The following is a 22,539-nucleotide window of genomic DNA, read 5'->3' on the forward strand; positions in this document are numbered from 1 at the left end:
TCACATGAACCCTAAATTAATTGTTTTGGAATGTACTTTTTGGATGAACAGTCTGTAGAGTTGAAGGCTATTACTACAGCATCTACTGAGAGTGTTTCTTCTTCCCAAAGCTGGAATGAAGAAGTTCCTTCAATTAATGAAAAACAACAAAACAATAATGAAAGCCTGTGAATTGTTACTTTTAACATGATTTATTTTATAATGCCGCAGAAGACTTTCCACATAGCATACAAAACATACAATAAGCAGAGGAAACTTTAAAGTCTGGAATAGTCCAAGTATCTGGATTGTATGACTGCAATTAACATTGTAGCTCTGGGAGATCTAATATATAAATTGCTGCTACATAGATGAGGTAGTTTTTTAGGAAACAAATCAAGGGTTTGAAGCTGTAGATTGTACTTCCATGGGGGACCATCAGTGCTTCTTTAAAAAACAAGTCAAGCATCTTAATTTGTTAGACCAGCAGTCAGAGTCGGAATATGGCACGATAGCTTCAGAACTTAGTACACAGAATAAAGTACGTAAAATGGCCCTGGCACCCCCTAACCTATATTGTCTTATTGAAATCAATGGAAGAAGAATGTAAGTACAGTTTATTGTAAATAGTCCTTAATGTTCAGTTTTAGAAGTTGCATAATATTAATTTAGAAGGTGTTCAAAATGCATGTTAAAAATTTACACTGCTGTCCCAGGAAATGTATAGAAACGGGCTGTTGTGAATGGATTGGCCCAGTGCTAGGGCAATAGGAAGCTGCTGCTGCAGGAAAATCCTGCATCCAGTACACCTTAAAGGTGACTAAGCTGTGCTACGTGTGCAGGCTAGATCTGGTAAAAGGGCCTCTATTTTCTCACTAGGGTTATAAACCTGTGACTATTACCAAATACAGCAGGTGAGGCTTGTATGATTGAATGTTCCTCCATACCAGAAATTCCACATTATTTTAAATAAAAAAAGAGAGCTTTTCCCTACCATGTTTCTGTGTGGAGGATTTTTTAAAAAATTGGGACAAGCGTTCAGTCTTTCCATCTTCTGTTAGTAGTAGTGACAGTCCTGGCACAGATTCAGCTGGTGTCAGTGTAATTTTGCCCCTCGACTCAAGCCAGTTAGCCCCTTCCTGCTCCCATGGCTAATCAGCACTGTCAGCTTAGACCACTGTGTGTGCACACATGCACATGCGAGTATTCTAAAGCAGCAGTTAGCACCCAATCTTTTGTTGCATTTACAGCCTAGGGCCATTGTTTTTTTAAAACTTTAGGGCAATATTTCTATTGTTTTAATATTTTTTACATACATACCTAATTGCTGCGGCATTTTCTCATACCTGGGCCCTTTACAAGTGCAAGTCTCTTTCCTTTAAACACTTTCAAGACAATTTTAGCATTGTCACTTTATTAGATTTCTACTTGATTAGATACCTATTTGAATATAACAGCCTGATAATTTCAGTAGTAACATCTCAGACTACAACTAGAAGGGGCTTTTCTATAGCAAACGAGAAAGCTAGCAACTAACTAACATTACATTTCGTTATATGATGTTATAAAAATCAACCTAAAGTGACTGCTTTTCAGTTTGTGTATTGAAAAAATAGAAAAACGTATTCTAGACCTGTGAAAAGAGCAGCAACTCCACAGCTGCTTACTTCTTCATGAACCTACTGCAGTCAACTGACCTACTTTAAAGTAATTTCTGGACTGTGACATTTTTTTGCACTGTGTAACTCTTCCGAGTGATGCATTACAGAAAGCTCATGGGCAGTGTTGCATCTGCTCTGATGGCAAGGTCTGGAAGAAAAGCACCTTCATACCTGTTATATGCTATATAAATAATGTAATTACAGGAGTTAGAATTTCTGCCTTGTTTACTAGAACATGATTTTGAAGTTTTAAAAGTTAGTTCATCTTAATCTACTGTAAATAACATTTAATAAAGAATGACAGGAGCATTATCAAAGGACATTTTATAACTGAAAGAGTGATTGAATGAATGTAACATAGGCCTGTTTGAAGTTTAAGATTTCAAGGTTCTCAAAACAGTGACCGGGTTGGAATATGACAATAAGAATACTCTTGTCCTAATTGTTCCAAGTTGTTTTATTCTCATCAAGGATGAAGGGGATCAGCTTCAGAAAATACACTTTCTTAAAAAGGACAGTCTTCCTGCTGTTTCACAGTTGGTTTTCACCAGAACGTGAGGGCACAGCTTAAGGAAGGGGAGGTAGGAGAGCAGTTGTGGAAATAACAAAACTTTCAGTCTTCCCCAAAGGGTAGAGGGTGACAGCAGCATGCAAACTAGGTAGTGTGTCTTCAGAACAGGTAAGTACTCCAGCAGATTGTCAGGTTTTGAGACTCTTTTCTCTAATAAGCCATTGGGGGTTCAACTGGTGGGTTGAGAATAACTAGTGGGTCACGGCCTGCCCCAGGGTGGGTCACAACAGGAGCGCTGTCACCATGCAAATATATGGTAAAAGATGAAGAAATGGGCTTACATGTCTGGGTTAAAAGTGGGTCCTGGGCCTGAAAAGGTTGAATATACCTGAAGATACCATCACCACTGATTATATGAAGGAGGAAACTAACTGGGAATTGCAAAGTAGGTAGGCTCTGAGAGCAAGCTAGCTCACAGTTCTCATTTTATTCATTTGCACTGACAGCTCAGTTGTTTCAAAGCATTGCTCCATACATCTTACAGAATACCAGTACACCTGCTGAAAATATTGTGTAATCATTTATTCTGGGCTGTTAAGATCAATGAATAACTTCACACCTTTATCATTTATTAATTGCATTTACTGGCAGCAGTATGTCGGAAGGTGTTAATTGCTGAATTACTCATATTGCCTACAGGTAGAAAACTGGCATTATACAGGTGGGATAACCTCTGTAATGACTGCTAGATAATTCAGATGATAGTTTCATTTTGAACATGATAATATTTTGAATTAAAGATAGGTAACAACATTAAAAATAAAATGACAGTTGACTAGATAGGTAATAGGCTGATTGATGGCATTGGTGAGGACCTAAACAATGTTCATAGGTAAGGTGGGTGGGAGAAACAGACCTTGACAATGACATTAGAGATAATTTAGTACATTGGCAGCTTAAGCATCAAGGCAGGCAGTATACAAATTACCTAAAGTATGTGGAACACAATGGGATAGGAGCATCTTCAGGCTGCTCTACAGCACAGCTTGAAAAGTCAGAAAACAGTTTTGAATTCAGTCTGTAAAGTGGCTGAATTGGAGGCACCAAAATAATCACTATGCAGTTAACCTCCCAGGTATATTCAACAACAAAGCAGCTCTTCCTCCCAACGTTTGAAATTTTGTTCAGTGTCAACTGTGTTATACCACCATTAAATACGTAATACTTAAAGACTTACATAAGGTGCTGTAAGTAGACTAAAAATATAGTTCGGAAGCTGTTTGGAATGAATGGTTTCAATACAGCTTGTAAGAAATATATAAAAATATATATGCAGAGTTAAAAGCAAATCAGGTTTTAAAAAAACTTAGGTGCGTTAGAAAATAGAGAGTAAAACTTAGGTTAAGGAAGCTTCTTAAATGTGCCGTTCTCTGGAAAATAATTCCATTTTCCCGTACTACAAGCTGAATCCAGATACTGTTAGATGCTGAGCATTATTCCTAGCTTCAAAATAGGAAGTATCTGTTTCATCATTTGGCTGTGGTATGAAGGGCATGGTCTGATTATGCAGATTATCCCAGTCCACACCATGAAAGAGGGGGTGAAGTTTCAGCTCTGGAATAAATTTTTTAACAAAGGTTAGATTTCTTTGCATGAACACCTTGCACTTTCCAGCTTCTTTGTCTGGTTCTGGATGTCAGCAATGTATTTTTTCTTAAATTTGTCTGACTGTATTTAGAGTCATGAGACTGAAATTAAACGTCTGTCTTAGTAAGGGTTTGCCAACGTACTCCTGCCCTTATAGATTTGAAATGTTTTTGCAAAGCATTCATCAAAGTTCTCTTTCTACAGTAAGTAGCCCTAAGCCAGCACTTTGTTCCCAGAACTTGCATGCTCTACACAATATGAAGCAGTCTCTAGACAGCAACTCCACGATGTGTGGATTTGATAAACCAGATTCACACTAGCAGGAATAAACAGAATCAATAAGACAGTGTGGTGTAGTGGGTAGAATGTGAGGCTGGCTCAGGGAATCTGGGATTCAAACCACTGCTCAGCCATGAAGCTGACTAAACAAGCCATGGCTGTATCTCAGCCTATCCTACTATTTTGAATTGCTACAAGGGTAGAAGAGAGGCGAGAACCACATACACTGCTATGGGCTCCATGGAAGAATAAATAAAATGGTTCTTGCCTTTCACTGGATTTTCATCTTGTGTTGTGATTTTTGTAACCTGGCAGCTACAGTGTTGGGCTCACCATCTTCATGCATAATGACTAGAAATGGCTATAGCAGGTAGTCTTCCCTCCAATAACATATGTACTCAAACTGCAGGTTTCTAAATTGCTAAAAAATAATAATCATAATGGTAACATTAAAGACATAAGTAACATATACTAACCCTTGAGTCCAGCTCGCTTACTGCTCTCAATGGTTAAAAGAACTTCTATTGCATTCTGAGCACCATCTGACAATTTCTCTTCATCTTCAGGCCACGGAATATCTAGAAACACACACAAAACATCTCTGTACTTATGCTGGACCAGCAACCTTTGAAATTAATTTTGCTTGAAAGTAAGGTAATTTACCCCTTTTCAGAATATTCTGGAATACTTGTTGTGGTGTTTCGTCATTGAATGGTGGAATTCCAGTTAAAAACTCATACAAGCAAACTCCAAGTGCCCACCAGTCTACTGCAGGACCTGAAGTGAAGAAAGTCGATATAAATTGACCACCATGAGAGGTATTATGTAAAGGTGTATTGCCTGGGAAGATACCAAGCGCCCAAACACCTGTTATTCATGAAAGCAGCATACAAGGCAGAAATTGTTTTCTAATCACCTTCCCTTGTCCCTTCTGCTATTCCCAATATGTTAATGTTTCCTTAAAACGATGGAAGGCAGAGCAAAGCAAGTCACCTCCCATTCTAAACCACCCTGGGACTTTCAAAGACCAGTTGCGTAAGCAAAGAAAAACTCAAAAGTCTGCATTTCCAAGGTTTTAAAAAGGAACCAAGCACATCATTTAGAGCACTGGTGGGCAAACTTGTCCCTCCAGCTGTTTTTTGACTACAACTCCCATCATCCCTAGCTAACAGAACCAGTGGTCAGGGGTGATGGGAATTGTAGTTCCAAAACAGCTGGAGGGACAAGTTTGGCCACCACCGATTTAGGGCCTCATATTCAAAATAAATTCTGAGTTGATTAATGATTGCAGAGAACAAGTCATTATTATAAAAATACTGTACTTTGCTGTGTATAAGACTACTTTTTTTTACTTAAAATTATGTTTTTATGTTTAAAATAGGGGGGCGCCTTATACATGGGACACACACGTGGGATTGGTTTATGCTGCGAGACAGAGATTGTCAGCAGTGTGTCATTGATGGCTGCGGCAAGGGGTGGTGTTGATTGGCTGTCGCTGCGGCAATTGGGCGGGCAATTGGCTGCTTCTGCCAGCCAGGAGACATATGTTAGGAGGGGCAGTCCTCTCCCCAAAAAGCTCAACCACTCTGGGCAATCTCTCCCCATTTTCTTAATTTTTAGTCCCCCCAAATTGGGGGCGTCTTATACATGGGGGCGTGATATACACTGAAAAGTACAGTAAACCTTTATGTGAATATCTAGTGTAGAAATAGGCACCAGAGAAGCTCGGACTCAACAGGAAGTTCTCTCTGCAGTGCTAATAGGACAACATATGGCTAACTTCCACTTAAAAGGTTTACAAAATTACGCCTAGCATGGAGAAGGTGGACAGAAAAAAGCCCCACCCCCTTTTCATAACACTAGAACTTGTGGACATCCAGTGAAGGAGAAGGTTGGAAGAATTAGGACAGGTAAAAAAATACTTCTTCACTCAGCTCCCCCAGGAGGGCAGTGATGGCCACCAGCTTGGGTGGCTTTAAAAGAGGATTAGACAAGTTCATGGAAGAGATGGGTATCTACTAGACCCATGGGTATCTACTGGGTATCTAAGAGATGGGTGGCTACTAGACATGATGGCTTTGCTCTACCCTCCACAGTTGGAGGCAGCAATACACCCAACCCCCACTTGCTGGAAACTACCTGAGGGGAGAGGGTTCATGTGCTCATGTTCTGCTTCCTGGTTTCCCACTGGCATCTGGTTGGCCCCTGTGAGAACAGGATGTTGGACTAGATGGGCCACTGGCCTGATCTTAACAGGCTATTGGTATGCTCTTATTGAAACTGAATACTGATCAAGTGCAGTCAAAGACCAAGCAGGCAAAGCTGTTGAGACACCACAAGCCATTAAAAGCAACATGCACCCTACAGCTGCTGCACAGCTAAAGCTCCAGACAGCCCATCATGTCAGGAAGGAAGGATGCACTTGCTTTGAAAACTTGCTTGCACTGCAGATGCTGGCACATTTTCCTGCTGTTTCACCCACCCCCACTGTCCAATGGGTTCTCAGTACACAACGGTGAAAGCACCCAAGAGTATGTGCTTGTGTGCATGAATACGACAGGTGAACTGAATGACCCCAGTCATCAGACCTCAGCAACTTCAGTAATTGCAGAAGTTTCAGCCAGCTGGTAATAAATTGTTTGGTTCATACGTTATATCTGTATTTGAATACTCAACGGCAGATAGTCAGGAGCATACACATGAGAAACCAGCCCATTCATTTAATCAATATGGTAGTTTTCATATGAAATAAAAACTAGGTGTATCAAGTTACCTAAAGCCTCTTTCTACAATTCAGTTTACCTCTTGATTTCTAATAAATATATATCCAGCAATCAGTGAAGCAAGTAGCATTTAATAATGTGAGAGGATTTTTTTGTGGGGGGGAGTAGGAATATGCATAAAGCTGTCAAAGTCTAATAAGATCACATCCTATAGGAAGTGTTGAGAAAACTTTCATATTTGATAAAATGGCCACATTTTTCAAGACAAGTTTCTTGATTTTCACTACAAGACAACCTTATATGGTTAAAAGTCCAATGGCACACAATTCCCACACTTCTCCATTTATAAATGACACTGTGTCCATAACTCCCAGCATTATTACTTTTCTTCCTGTCAATTCTGTCCTTAGACTCTGCTTCAATATATCATCGAGCTGTCATTCTCCCCTGATGGATCTGTGCAGATTACACCAACTTCTTTACCCCAGTCTTAAGTGCCAGTGTAGATGGATCCCTCTTGGTATCCACGACTAGACAAGGAGCTGCAGACAGCACAGGACCCAGTTTGCCCACCTCAGCTCTAGTTTAGTATGTGTTTTGCTGAAACCAGATTGTCCTATTATAGGGAAACTATGTTCAAAAGAAGGATTGTAACTTGGATATGTTGGTTTCCTCCCGTGAGAAGACAACATTAATTCCACAGATTTTTCAGATGATTAGTTATGTGCTATTGCTACTGCATGTTAACCTTTGCAGGACAGACCTGCTAACTGCAATTAAGAGTGGTAAAAGGAATTAGTATGTTTCCACCCTCCACATGAGAATTGTTCTTTAAAATATCACCACCATCAACATCTCTATACAGCAGGCTTCAGAAAACAAAAGAATCGAGCACTCTACTAGGATTACAACACGGCATTTGTAAGCAAGAAGGAAGGACAAAGAAATGTTTTACTTATTGCCAGTATGGCCTGGAAAGAAGAACAATGGAATTCAAGATCTTCCATGGAATGGGTCTTATGCCATATTAAATGTGCTGGACATTAAGATGCCACGGTGTTTTTATTACTTCTTGTTGCCGCTGCTGTATAGTTATTTATTTCTACCCCGCCCCTTTCCCTGACGGAATAGGGAAAAGATGCAGCAGCAGAAGCAGATACAACTATATGCCAAGTCATGCGGATCTCTCACTTTCTTTCATCTTAAACAGTGTGATCAAATTATGCTTTGACTGTTCTATTAAGTGCTATAATAAAACTTACCAGTGACCTGAACTCCTGTGTGTAAAAGAAAAAATACCAGGGAAACATTTTGATAAATATATATTAAAAACTTCATTACATTGCACTCAGTTTTAACGTTTTTCTAATGAGTAACTTTTTTACAAATTCACCAACACATGGCATTTTTCTAAAGACAAGTATCCTAGCTTTGCTTCCTTAAAATGGTTAACTTAATATATAAACGCACAATGAATATTTTGCCACATTGTCTATTTATCACATACTAGCAGAGATTAGAGGACGGTTTATAAATTTTGCAGGATCAAATGGCAATACTTGCAAACTATACTGCTCCAGGTTGCAACTCAAGGGTTGTATGTATGAATGCACCTGCTTAAGCTAACAGTGCACATACAAAAAACAGCTAGTTAAGGATAACCATATTTTCTTATGCACTTGTTTCTCTCCCATTGGGTCATACCATTTTTCTTCCTGTCATTCTGAACTGGTGCAAATCCAGAAAAACCTAGCCAGGAGAACAAACCAAACTATTAACCCATGGTTTGATCCTGTTTTGTTCCACCCCAAAGTGGGAATAAATCATAGTTCAAAATCATCTGCAATGGAATTTAGACCATCCATAATTGTGATTTAATGAAACACTGAAAGCAAAAACTTTCACTTTCCTTCCCACCTGTGCAAAGAAAATTGAATTTAGGAAACTTTTAGGATAATAGTGCAATGAAAGACTAAGTAAGGAAAAGAAAACACCCTTAACCCTTAGGAACTTCTAAGGTTAAACACAGATTCCAGTAATGTCTAACAACAAAGTGCTCTCAACTGCAGTGAGCCAGATCTCACTACAAAAATGAGAAAATGTGTGTAACAGATACATTAAATTATACTGCAGTTTGCTTACCATGAGCCTTTGCTAAGAGAAGCTCGGGTGCCAAGTAGTCAGGGGTTCCTAAAATGCGTTCTCTCTCTACTGGAGTAGCTCCTCTTCGGACACTCTTGGGGGTCCTGTATGGTGTACCACTGTTTCCTTGAGGGGTCTGATGTCCAAGAACAGATATATCAAACACAGGTATCAAACAAGCTTATAGCTTATAGTTTCTACTTTCACACTGGCTGTAGGCTCAATTACTTGAACTGTGGAGCCGAAAAAACATCCAGCAATGATGGACCCTCTGAATCTAAGCCTCTCAATACTCATGTGAATCCAAAGTGCTCATTACTACCTCATCCTAATGAGGACTTCTCAAGCAAAAAGGTTTTCCAATTGCCTCCTTTTGTGCCAAGTCTTTCTCACATTCCATTAAGAAATGCCTTCACTGAATATGACCGTTTTAAATGTTTTTTTAATAATAAATGACATTTGTCTTATCAAGGCCTCTTGCTACACATGAACAGTGATTGTGAAAGGAACGAGAGGTTCTGAATCTTTATTTCTAGAATCCATTATGAAGCTAGACCAATCACTCAAGGCCAACGAAGCTATGGATGTGTCAAATCTATAGAAGAGATGCACTCATGAAGACTGAAAGATGTGCCTGGGAATTGCATCTCTCCCATAAGATCTACTCTTGGGAACTTCTCACCCTTCTTCAAAGAGGCCACCAGCAACTCTTATTGATTAGTCTTAACCCAATGACTTCCAGGGATGTATTTTTCAACAATGCCCTCTATGATCAGTTTTATATGCAGCTTTTAGCAGTAATTATAGTTAATCCATAAAAACATAGGAGGCACTGTTTATGTATCCAGAAAGTAAAACGTGTTCATTTTTAAGGCATGAACATCACTAAGACTAAACTGCACCATTTGACCAAGATGCTCTTCCTAAAACAGCACTGAAGAAAATGCACAACAGCCACAGAGAGCAAAATCTGTCAACAAAACAGATTTGTAATTGTATTTGGATGCCGGCTTTCCACAGTTCAAACTATGCTCAAGGTGGCTTACAACATATAAGAAATAAGTAACTGCAACATAACAAAAGTGGTCATAAACAATAAATACAACATCAAAAACACACAACCAAACTGAATAATTTCCACATAAACCACAAGATCTAAAATCAAGATACAGAAACCTCCAACAAGAAAAATCTCCAAATAACACGCCAGCCCAAGAGTCTGTTCAGCAGCCTCAGCTTTTGTAGTTGGAGTTAAGTCAGGGCCCTGCCCTCCCAGACCAGGTGGAAAAGGCCTACAAGTCAGTGACCAGGTCTTCCGGGACTCACAGCAGTATAAGCATGTGAAAGGGATCGTGCATAAATGGACTAATTCCACCCTCTAGATACTAATATGCATGGTGGACATGTACCACTACCACAGCCAATGCACAACTGACACCAGTCCAAAAGGAGCTCTGCATAGATGCACGTGCATTGGGCTCCGCATATTGAAACATAAATTCTGATTGACCACAGTTCATGTTCCCGTGGAAAGATCACTATACGTGTACATCATAAAGGGCTGGGGGTTTGGCCATTGTGTGCATTAGCATGCAGTGGTACCTCGGGTTAGGAACTTAGTTCGTTCTGGAGGTCCATTCTTAACTTGAAACTGTTCTTAACCTGAGGTACCACTTTAGCTAATGGGGCCTCCCGCCGCAGCCACGCAATTTCTGTTCTCATTCTGAAGCAAAGTTCTTAACCCGAGGTACTATTTCTGGGTTAGTGGAGTCTGTAACCTGAAGCGTCTGTAACCCGAGGTGCCACTGTATAAAGCTGAGTTAGCCCATTTAAGATCGGAAAGCCTCATCATGTGTTCATACGTAAGAAGAGGACTTTGCTTAGTTGCACCCACTGATTTGTCATTTGTGTGAATGGAATCTACATTCAACTAAACTATCACCAAATGAAAAGAAGAAATGTGTACCCTCTTCTTCAAGTTAACTGCTTCCTTCAGAACCTCCCACAAAGCCTACAACCATTTCACACAGAATGACTTCCCTGTGCGGGAAATTATACTGTAATACACAAAACCTATTTCAACACATAGGTGGCGCCCATTGACTGGCAGTAAATTCCCCATGGTGTGGTCATACACATTTTCACCAAAGTACATACAAGGTACTCAAAACTTCTAAATCTGTGTAGGAATGAGTTAGATGTGGAACGGCTAGAGCCTGTTCCTTCTGCCAAGAAATATCACCAGTGATGTATCCATTTTTCTCAATATTTTCATATTGCAAAGTACTGGGGGGGAGTTAATTTTTTCTAAATCACTTTGGTTATTTGCCTTATAATCAAGTATTATGTTCAAATACACCATTATGAATCAAATGTTGTTGGAAGAGGAAGGAGGAGGGAGGATCAGGCTAAGGAGCCTGCGGTCCGTCCGCCCCTTTGGGGAAGCTGGATCTGCTGGCCACGTAGCAGCGTTGTCCCTGCTGGGGGAAGTGGAGGAGGCAGGCGAGACGAAGCGACACTCTTCAGTGAAGCGGGAGGAGGAGAAGGAAAGGAAGGGAGCCCTTACGGAGCCCCTTCCTTTCCTCCTCCTGCTTCGCTGATGAGGCGCTGCGCTGCTCTGCTGAAGCCAGCAGAGCAAGAGGGAGAGCTGTGCAGCTCTCCCTCTTGCTCTGCTGGCTTCAGCGATAGCTGCGCAGCCAGCATTCACTTCATAAGACGCACACACATTTCCCCTTACTTTTTTGGAGGAAAAAAGTATCTTATAGAGCGAAAAATACGGTAACTGAAAAGGCAGCTCTAACTCTGTCCCTTCAATAAGGGCATTTGACTTGTATCAAGTGGCCCTTTGATACTGCACAATGTTCAATAAGCCTGTTTAGTACCTACCTGAAATACGTTGTAAGGTGCTCCCTTTTGTGCAGGTGTAACAGTCATGGGATAAGAGCCACTGCAAGCAGAGATATCCATTCCTTCTACAGTCATCCAGCTAATTCTCGAAGGCTCTGATGTATTAGACACACTGATCTGACTGTTGTAACTCCGAAAAGCAACCACATTTTTCTTTAAGAGTTTCAGTGCCTTCATCTCCACAGATGAAGAGCAGCTATTGTCAGTGTGCATTTCAGTGACACCTTTCAGGTTTCTATCCTGCTCATGATACAATGGTTTGCTCTCCTGGACAGCATGTACTTCTTCACTTCTTGGCAAGGCATCTGGGCAATAAGGTGATGTTGTTGACATGTTCTCTGTTTTCAGCTCCTCAAAGGTGAGATCTTTAATGCTTCCATCAAAATCGGAAAGGCGCTTTTCCAAGTGACTCTCTGCAGTAGATACTTCTCGAAGGGACAGATCCGAGTCTACACTCATGCTTGCTAAAGGCTTTTCATCATCAATGGATAAGAAACTGGAATTCATGTGTTCCTTTTTCTCATTTTTTTCACAATCTGCATCTAGATCGTGCATGAGATTCTTTGCTATTAGAGGATTGGCTGGTTTGCAACCCCTGTTTTGTTCAGTGCAACAGCAGTCTTTTGCTTGAGCTTCATTTGTACAGGTCTCTTGCAGGTGTCCATCAAGTTTTAAAGAACAGATTTCAGTTGTTAAACCTGTGCTTTGTTTCTCTGGAATTTTACAGCCCCGTTTGTATTCTGAATTGCTTTTTTTGGCAAGGATCCGTTCTTGTGAAGGGCTGGTGTCAATTGAGTCAAAAGATCTTTTGACACCTCGCATCTCCAACATTGTCTCCTTATCTCCCAAAAGGGACAAGTGATAACTAGATTTTGCAACCTTTTTAGTCAGAGCAGGTTGTTCTGTACAGCCCTTTTCTTCCCATTCTTTATATTCTGAAAGACATTTTCGGCCAAGGTCTTTAATAGCGCTAGTCCTTATAGAAATATCACATGAGTCAAAATGTCCAATCCGTCCTTTGCGCCTGTTCCCAGAGTCATTGCTACTAATAGGGGAGATGGCAGACTCCAGTGTTTTCTGCTTTAAGCCTTTAGCATCACTGACAAGCAGAAAATTTGTATCCTTGGCCTTCTCTGGTACATTCTCTTTGCCTGGGGCAGATGAGAGTATATCTTCTGCTTCCTGAAAATCAAGTACTTCCAAATGTATGAAAACGCTTAAATGAATTAATAAATTATACAAAATTATACTATTCCCAATCCTCCTTTTAGTCGAGACCCCCTGTCCCAGGGCAGCTTAACAACATACTGTATATTAAATTTGCAGTAGATTAAAACAAAAACCATACACAATTAAAAGGAATACAACAGCAACACAAAACTGTTGCCCTCCAATTCAAGTGCTTGCAGAAAGGGTTTGGTCTTGGCTGCTTGCTTGAAAATCTAGGCACCAAGACTGAGAAGGCTTTGCTTTGTGATACATCATACTTCAGATACTTCAGATAGCTTCTGGGGTGGAAGGGGGCAGAAGAGAGAATAGAACTGGGCCCTCAATACAGACCTGAGTGCCCAAGAAGATTTGTATAGAAAGGGGCAGTCCTTAATCATGGTGGTTTCTAGTTTGCATTTTCCCAGCCAAAATCATATCCACCATACTGAACACTTAACAGGTGGAATAAAACACTTTATGAACAATACACTCTGCTTCACGTACATTACACTTAAAAAAAGAGCTGTGTAATCGTACAGCAAAGAAGTCCTAGGTGCCTGTTCTGGCGATACTCCTTTTCCCCTTACTCCAAATCTCCAATGCATCGTAAAATCAAGGGCAGATCTAAGGTTTCTTCATTCTTACAGAAGCACCATAATCTTTCTATTTAGACCCTATGTGAAAGCAGAACTTGATTTGTTGCTCCAAGAGACCTAAATAATAATAATAATAATAATAATAATAATATTATTATTATTATTATTATTATTATTATTATTATTATTATTATTTATACCCCGCCCATCTGGCTGGGTTTCCCCAGCCACTCTGGGTGGCTTCCAACAAAACACTAAATAACTTATTAAACATTAAAAGCATCCCTAAACAGGGCTGCCTTTAGATGTCTTCTAAAAGTTTGGTAGTTATTGTTCTCTTTGACATCTGGTGGGAGGGCGTTCCACAGGGCGGGTGCCACTACCGAGAAGGCCCTCTGCCTGGACCTAGTTTGGAGCTTGTGTTTCTTTGCACAGCAGCATGTTTGAAAGAAGAACAGGAGGAGGTTATGTGGGCCCTAGGATTACTATATCTGCTTGTACCTGTACTGAAAAGCCCAAGAAGATAGAAGGTTTAAGGACTGCCCTTCTGGGAGGTTAACTTTTTTAGGCTTTGGAATGTGGTACAATGCCCTCCTCACAGAGTAGATTCTGAATGATTTATTTAGAGGAAAGTTAGAGGAAGAAAAAAAAGAAACCATCAGAAAGAAAAGAAGTTGTCCTGACCTGCACGTCTTTTTCCCACCTGGGGCTACTGCAGCACTCTGACTCCATGCTGGATAATTGGGTGCGGGAATGGCTACTGGCGCTGGAGGTCCCAAACCTTTTCCTGCACTGATGCAGAGTTGGGGTCAGACTCCTCACAGGCATTCCTGGTGTTATAGCCGAAGAATCTAAACCTTCAGAAATAGCAATTCATGTTTTTATGAAGACACAAAAAGCATTGTAGCCAGTTTCATGGCAAATCAGCTCAACAGTGAGGGAAGACTAGAAAAAGTATGTAACTATCAGCTTGCCTGCCTTACAGCCCGCCCCTGCTCACAATTCCAGAATTCTTGATAATTATTCTTACTGTGACATTCAATATGAATAATACAATAGAAGTACATTATGCAAGTGGCAATGAAGCAAGTTCTTCTTTCAATTATTATAAAATACAATCAAGCTATAAAAATCAGTAATATAAATGCAGTCAAAAGACAAAAAGGGGGAAATGGGATTCGTGTGCAATATGGAGTTCTGCCCGGTGAATGTGGCTGCTACACTTGGTTGCTACATTACACTGGCACTAAGATTAGCCACTTATCTGGAGGAAAGAAACCATCTCAATAAATAATATGAAAGAGAAAAGAAAACAAGGCAGTCAAGGCAGCTAGAATGCCCACCCTTCTATCCTGGAGAATAAAACTGCATTCACATCACAGCAATTTGGTTTCTCTGTTGAAGGCTCAGGCTAAGACAGGCCCCAAATCTCAAAAGTTTAAAGATTATTTCAATAAAACAGTGTGAACCCTAGTTCTGTATATCTGAATTTCTTTGGGGTCAGCCAGCAGAAACCTTTCTGGGCAGCTTACAATACAGAAATACAGTATACAGGCAGTGACCATTTTAGGCATGTCCAATATGTGCATGACCACATGCGTGCACACCACACTGAACCCGGAAGTGTCACAAAAGGGGGTGTGGCGACCACACAGGGTCCCCGGACATTTGACCGTCTATTGACCCTGTGCCGCCACTGCGATTGCTTTTTCCGCTGCCACCACCCTGTATCTCACGGGGACACACGGAGTCCAGTCAGTTGTTAACATAAACAAATAATCAAGTTTATTTTTAAATGCAGGAACAAGCTTATGGTTTCAGTTAATTTTTCTCTTGTCAGTTTCTTATTCTGAGTTCCTAACAACTCCAAACTGATTATTCCAACTATCTATCTGACTCCACCTACCAATTCCTCTCACTCTCTCACAATACAACTCTACCAACCCACACCTAAACCTCCCTCTTCCTTCTTCAACTCCTAAACCTCATCTATCAACTCCCAAACCTCAACTGACTTTCAAAACCTCCCACTCTAACTTTTATTCCCCCCTTGCATTCTCACTGGCCAATCACATCACACCTATTTTAACCCTTTCCTTATGACCCATCCTAGGAGGCAAACGCCACAGGGGGCAGAACGGGGCAGGGTAGAGGCAGAATGGGGTGTTTGCAGGCTTTCTCAATGGTGTTTCAAATACAGGTATACACAATTTCACTTAAATGCACATAACCCCTACATAAATTGGGAGTTGCCTGTACTAATAATAAGCACCTACAAAGAACCACCACACACAAATCTCAAAGCTGCACAAAAAGCAGCATAAATGATAATGAATAAATTAAAAGTTAAAAGAACCTGGAGCTGGAAGGAGACCACAATATGTTCCATGGCCTATGTTCCAAAAATGGGTCACCACCACCAAGAAGGCCCTTCCCCCAACCACCACCTGCCACATCTCTGATGGCAAGGGCATTCACAAGAAAGTATTTAGACACATGAAGATAGGAAACTCTTTTATACTTACATGCTTTCAGTAGCTTGTTTGACACAGAACTGTAGTCTTTGTGGTTCACAGATAGCGGGGAAACAAATCGTTGAGAAAGCTGAGATGTATTTCCACAAAGAGGGCTTGGACTAGGTGCATGCACTGTCCCTGCCACTGGGGTATACTGTCAAAATGAGACGCTTGTTCAACAGATACACAAACAACCAGGTACAAGACAGTCCATAACATTTTATTATTTCATATCCTATACACACTTGATGTAACTGGATCTTTGCACCAAAAGGTTCTTGTAACATGCTTTATGCCAGGAACAAGGAGGTTGTAGCCTCCAGATGTTGCTGGACAAGAACTCTCATCATCCCTGGCTATTGGCCATGTTAGCTGAGGTTGATGGGAGTTGGGGTCCACAACATATGGAGGACCATAGACTCCCCATCCCTGCTTTACAGGGAGAAGGAAGCGTCAGCTGAAATTCAGGGACTATCTAATACTTTTAAAGATTGAGAACTTTCTCAGGAAATTTACTAGAACCAGGAAAAGAGTTGTGCTCACAGGCTGAGAAACATGCTTTCCATGCAGGAAGTCCCAGGATCAATTCCTACCATTCTGTCTGAAACTGCCAGTCAGTGCAGACAATACTGGGCTTTATGGACCAAAAGTATAAGCCAGCTGCCTATGTTCTAATCATCTGGGAAACAGGAAATTATTTTGTCTACTTACAAAACCCAAGGAACTGATGAGAGACAACACTTGTCCAGGAGTGCGTGAATAGTCTTGCATAGGTTTAGACATGGATGGTGTAGTGAGAATATCCATCATATTTAGTTCTGAAGAAAGAGTAAGAGTATTAGGACCTACTTTATAATTTGGTTTTAAACAAGTATTTTTAGACTGCAGTGAAGCGCATTTAACTCTAACTTTAGACTTGGCTATAGGCCCCATATGAACAGTAGAAATGGTGATAGGAGCACCAGGTTGGGAAAATGATTTAACATCATGAGCTGGTTTGTACATAACACTAAGCCAAACAATGGTTTAGTGTGAATATGTGGTTCCTGGAGAGAAAATGCTGCAGCTACAACACTCTTCCCTCAGTCATCTTGCTACTGAGCTGCTGCGAGCCAAGGCATCATTTAGCTCATGGTTTGTCTCGCTCCAGATAAACCATAAGCTGCAACAGAGGCTTAGGTTTACAGCAGAGGTGGGGAAATTCTGGCCACCAGGGGGGCTGATTTGGGCTTCGAGGCCAATTTCCCATCCACCCCCTGATGCAGGGAGGACAGGGCTTAATCCTGCACTAGCTGCTGGAGGAGACAAACCACAAGCCCAGATTCAGATAGCACACTGAGCCAAACCATGGCTTAAGCTTATGGGGTACATCAGCAAGAGGTCCTGGGGAGGAGCACAGTGGTCACACAATTTCCTCTCTAGGAACCCTCAGACTTGTGCATTTGTGCTAAGCCATGGTCTGACTTAGTGTTATATTTGAACCAGCGCTACATCCAAGTCTTTCCTCCATCCCCAACATCTCCCTTGGATGTCCCATCACCTGAGGGAATTAATTGTGCTGTACTGAATTGTTATAATCTGTGTAAGATGCACTGGGGATTATCTGATCAAATGGTATAAATCTTAGTACATTGTTTAGCTATTTATACTTGCACTTACCAGTAGAAGTCACTGCAAGCCAAAATATTACTTTATTAAATTCCATAAGCTTGAGCATAGTAAAACGAAAAGCAGCTCCTCATAATGTTGGTTTTTTGGCAATGTGGAGAGTTCCAAGCTTCTCCAAATGTTCAGTTAAATAAGAAAGAAATATAGGCATGTTAAAGAGGCTTGTTTTGCATATAGCTGGCAGCAGTTCCCACACTGTGGCTCTTGGAAAATAACTTGAAGAAATTGCTTCTTTTGATCTACACAGAAGCATATACCTAAGGAAGGTCAGGATTGCTACTGAAGATGAAAAATATATGTGAATCAGACTGAAGAAGCACAAAAATGCTTACATTACACCTTGCAAATATTTCCGTAAGAGTCACCAGCCTGAAAAACTATTTGACTTTCACATGTGCCAGCATTTAACTTACGGCACAATCCTATGCTTGTTTACGAGGAAGCAAGTCCTGCTATTCAAGGAATCCTACTTGCTAGTGAGTGTTTATAGCAGCTTTCCTCATCCTGGCATTTTGGATTATCATTCCCATCAGTCCCAACCAGCATGACCAATGATCAATGATGATGGAATCTGCAGTCCAAAACATATGGAGGGCCTCAGGTTTGGGAAAGGCCGGTTTATAGGATTGAAGCAGTTGTCACAAGCAACCTGGAGGGAAAAAAATGAACTTCTCCAACTGAAAAAAAATGTCTCTGTCTGGTCACCTACAGGTGATGAGACAGACTTGTTAACAATGAATCTTGGTACATCTAAACTAATGCTAAGCATCAATATATATCTGGGAGAATTCCAATCATCTCTTAGATACACACACATATACACATGTGTACGCATGAGATGGGCTGCGGTGTATACATGTCTCACCTCTATTCAGAGTAACTCTGGAGAGACCAAAGTCTGTCAACTTAATGTGACCCTCATTAGATATCAGCATATTGTCTGGCTTCAGGTCTCTGCAGGTATAAAGAAAATGAAGAAACATTGCAGCACAGATGCAGGTGGCTTATTGTAACATGGGGCACTGTTTTCAGAGGTCACTCCCCACTTCCCACAAAAAGCTATCAAAGGAACATTCATCCATGCTAGGTCAGCAGGTCTATGCACCAAGTAGCTTTCATAAGAAATAAGTCTAATAAGTTTGCATGTAAAGGACACAAATCCCTGTGCTTCAAAAGAGGAGGGAATATTTGTCCTATGTTAGTAGGGTTATTTTTTGCCATTAAGTATGATATAAATGCAATAAATAACAAAAAAATAAAAACAATAAGGAGGTGGTAGTGTAAACTCCAGCAAGACACCTCAACAGGTGCATAGGATTTTTTCTTCCTTGGATGAGGTTTTGCATTTATGTTAATATCACTTACTGGAAAACAAAATACCATTAGGAGAACAAGCTAAGTGACAGATTTGATTCCTTGAGGAACTGTGTTGAACTGCAAAGGCAACAGCTAGACTGACATTAAAAGTAACATAAGAGGGGAATTCAATTCTGCCTTGTTTAAACACCCGCAGTCTCCCTGGTCTCAAGTAAAAGTGAATGAAATGCAGCAAGAAAGGCATCAAAAACCAATTTTACCTGTGGATTATCCCATGCCTGTGAAGGTAATCAAGAGCCAGTGCTACTTCAGAAATATACTTCACTGCCATTTCTTCATCAAAATAGCCGTATATGTGAAGAAGAGATTTAACATCTCCACCAATGAGATACTCCATTACCTGCCAGTGAAAAATGTTACTATAAAAGACATTCATTGTGCTCTTGGATTAGGGGTAACATCTATTATAATTCTATGCTTGGAGTGTGGGTGAAGTTCCTGATTTCCTTATATTACTGTTTTCTAGAATGCATGCCAGTTTCTAGAGAGGCCATGTCAGAAGTCATGATATAGGCAGAAAAGGAAATTAAATTATGGGGATTTTTAAAAGTGCCAAATCAATGGTGCCTTAATACAGAGATATACTTGGGGTCTCTACAGCTTGTTTCTTTTCCAAGTTGACTATCCTGAAAAAAGGTCAAAGTTGGTCAAGAAGAGAACAGAAGACAAAAAACAAATTTGAAATGTTTTTAAATGCTACCTTTCAAAGAAGACAGACTTCTCTAAAACTGGGTGGGGAGCATATTTTGGAAGCTGCCTTAAGGCACTGTAAGCAGTTTACTCACCAAGTAGACATTGTTGGCAGACTGAAGTGAGTAGTATAAGTGCACAATGAAAGGACTTTTACTGAGAGCCAGGGCATCTCTCTCTGCCTGCACCTGATGGACCATATTCTTATTGATCAGGTCAGCTTTTTTTACTACCTGTAAAGCAATACATGAATAGGTTGATAAACAGAAGAGGGAGGAAATCATTGTTTGTTTGCTTTTTAAAATGTTTTCATCTATCCAATATGTCACACTTTCAACAGATACTTACGTTTCCAGCATATCAAACCAAGTAGTAAGAAATAACTGAAAATGCTATTACTGATAACTGGTAAAATAAAGGCATACAAGCTAATACAGCAAATCTGAAACCTAGGGGCTAGTCTCAAATCACTTACCTGAGAATAAGCCCTACTGAATTCAACAGGCCTTCTGAGTGGAGCTAGTTAAGAATGCATTCCGAAACAGTAACAGCCAATTGAAGCCCAATGAGTGTCTAGCTAAAGTGAAAGAAAGTGTATATTTGCTGTTATTAATAGCTTGTGGAAATAGTTGTGGGGAGAGGGGAAGGAGGCCTGGAGCATAACTGACAGCATGTGACACCTGTAGGCGGGGCCTCCTTGGCTAGGAGCCACCACAGAAAAGTCTCTGTCTCTGGTCTCCACCCTCGAGGAGGCGGGAAGGCACCAGTTGGATGGCAAACAGATGAAAAATATAGAAGAAGAAGAAGAAGAAGAAGAAGAAGAAGAAGAAGAAGAAGAAGAAGAAGAAGAGCTGGGTTTAGGTATAAGCTAAACAAGCTATAGCTTAGGGCCCCACTCTCTTGGGGGCCCAAAAAAAATTTAAGGAAAAAACCTGGATGTACATTTCCAAAATATAAGATAAAAAAACAAATAAAATAAAACCTACATACAGCAACAATTTTTTGTGTTGTGTAGGGTCCTATTTGTTATGTGCAAATGGCTTTAGATACCTATTAGGTCCATAAATTACTATACAGTGGTACCTCGGGTTAAGTACTTAATTAGTTCTGAAGGTCTGTTCTTAACCTGAAACTGTTCTTAACCTGAAGCACCACTTTAGCTAATGTGGCTTCCTGCTGCCGCCGTGCTGCCGGAGCACGATTTCTGTTCTCATCCTGAAGCAAACTTCTTAACCCGAGGTACTATTTCTGGGTTAGCAGAATCTGTAACCTGAAGCGTATGTAACCCGAGATACCACTTATAGATAGATAGCCGTGTTGGTCTGCCATAGTCAAAACAAAAAAAATCTTTCCAGTAGCACCTTAAAGACCAACTAAGTTAGTTCTTGGTATGAGCTTTCGTGTGCATGCACACTTCTTCAGATACACATCGAGGTACCACTGTATAGCATATATTCAACACAAAAAACAGCGACAATTTGTTGTTGACAAAGGACAGCTGGACATAGAAAGGGCCCCATTACCTTCAGTAGCTTAGAGCCTCATCAAACCTAAATCCGGCCCTCATAATAATAGTAATAATAATAAGAACATAAGGAGGCCGGTGGGCACTGCAGCGCGGAGGCCGCTCACCTTGACAGCGTACAGCTTCCCCGCTTTGCGGCCCAGGTAGACCTTCCCGAAGGCGCCTCGGCTGATGGGCTTGACGATGGCGAAGTCCTCGATGGAAGGCGGCTGGGGCGCCGCACCGCACCTCGCCCGGGACGAGCCGGGCGCCGTCTCCTCACGCAGGCTGCTGTCCTGGGGAGGCGCCGCCGCCGCCGGCTCCACCGACCCCATCCTCGCCTCCCTCCTCCTCCTCCTCCGCCCGCTCTCTTCCTCTCCCGTCCCCCCACCCGGCGCGGCCCCAGCCCCAGCTTCGCCCCGCGACAAATTCAAAGCTAAGCTCCGCCCCCAGCGTGCGTACGTATGACGCCAGACGTCAACTGGAAAAAAAAAGGGGAGGAAACGGTCCGCACGCCGGACACCCGGCCAAGTCGTAGAGGTAGACTCGAATTAAGAGGTTTTCGACAAACACTTCCGGCTGAGCATCGGCAGCTCTCGCCCTCCCGTTGGACTTCGAAAAGCGAAGGATATTGTCGCTTTTCAACACCACAGGGCGGGGCTGCTGGTCTGATATTCAAGAGACAGGGCGTGCTCGTTTCATCAGATGTCAAACAGATAAACAACTACAGTATATGGCTTTTAGAGGACATCTGAAGGAAGGGGTGTTTTTAATGCTTGATGTTTTACGGTGTTTTTTATATTTTGCTGGAGTGGCTGGGGCATATAAATAGTAAAATAATCATCACCTCATCTCTCTGTCCGGAGAGAACCAACAACCACAATCATATCATGCAAGCTTTCAAGTTTTCCTGAACTCTTCATCAGGCTGCATGCTAAACAAAGCAATGGGGTGGAGGTGGGGCGGGGAATAGAATTGTCCAGGAGTCCTTTATCTTTAAGGGTGTGCGAAAGGCAGAAATTAGAAGGATATTGGTGTCTAATATCATCATTGGAATGGATGAAGCATCACCAGTTCAATAGCTGTATGTCATGCACCTATTAAAGGTCAAGGAACCTGGAGTGGGGGTT

At 41.2% G+C, this 22,539-nt stretch overlaps 1 protein-coding gene and 1 long non-coding RNA gene across 3 annotated transcripts; one reads left to right on the forward strand and one right to left on the reverse strand.

The window, feature by feature from the left end:
- Positions 1 to 1,292: 1,292 nt before the first annotated feature.
- MASTL (microtubule associated serine/threonine kinase like) lies at positions 1,293 to 21,749 on the reverse strand. 2 transcript variants are annotated; one of them, XM_081931607.1, is made up of 13 exons: positions 21,538 to 21,749; positions 20,001 to 20,138; positions 19,416 to 19,555; positions 18,704 to 18,792; positions 16,882 to 16,988; positions 16,180 to 16,324; positions 14,339 to 14,511; positions 11,829 to 13,031; positions 8,943 to 9,078; positions 8,063 to 8,077; positions 4,741 to 4,854; positions 4,554 to 4,655; positions 1,293 to 3,765 (listed from the first exon to the last, which is right to left on the reverse strand). In XM_081931607.1, exons 1-13 carry the CDS (start codon positions 21,742 to 21,744, stop codon positions 3,608 to 3,610), a joined length of 2,727 nt encoding a protein of 908 aa, XP_081787733.1. In that variant the 5' UTR covers positions 21,745 to 21,749; the 3' UTR covers positions 1,293 to 3,607. The 2 variants fall into 2 exon arrangements, with proteins under 2 accessions (XP_081787733.1, XP_081787734.1); XM_081931608.1 differs by lacking the exon at positions 8,063 to 8,077 and having other exon boundaries at positions 21,538 to 21,748.
- Positions 4,777 to 8,056, forward strand: LOC309353423. Its single transcript, XR_014161835.1, has 3 exons — positions 4,777 to 4,910; positions 5,891 to 6,088; positions 6,128 to 8,056. It is a non-coding gene; the product is annotated as an uncharacterized lncRNA (long non-coding RNA).
- Positions 21,750 to 22,539: the final 790 nt, after the last annotated feature.

This window comes from Podarcis melisellensis (assembly GCF_964234715.1).
Source record: "Podarcis melisellensis genome assembly, chromosome: 12".
NCBI classification, from domain to species: Eukaryota; Metazoa; Chordata; class Lepidosauria; order Squamata; family Lacertidae; genus Podarcis; species Podarcis melisellensis.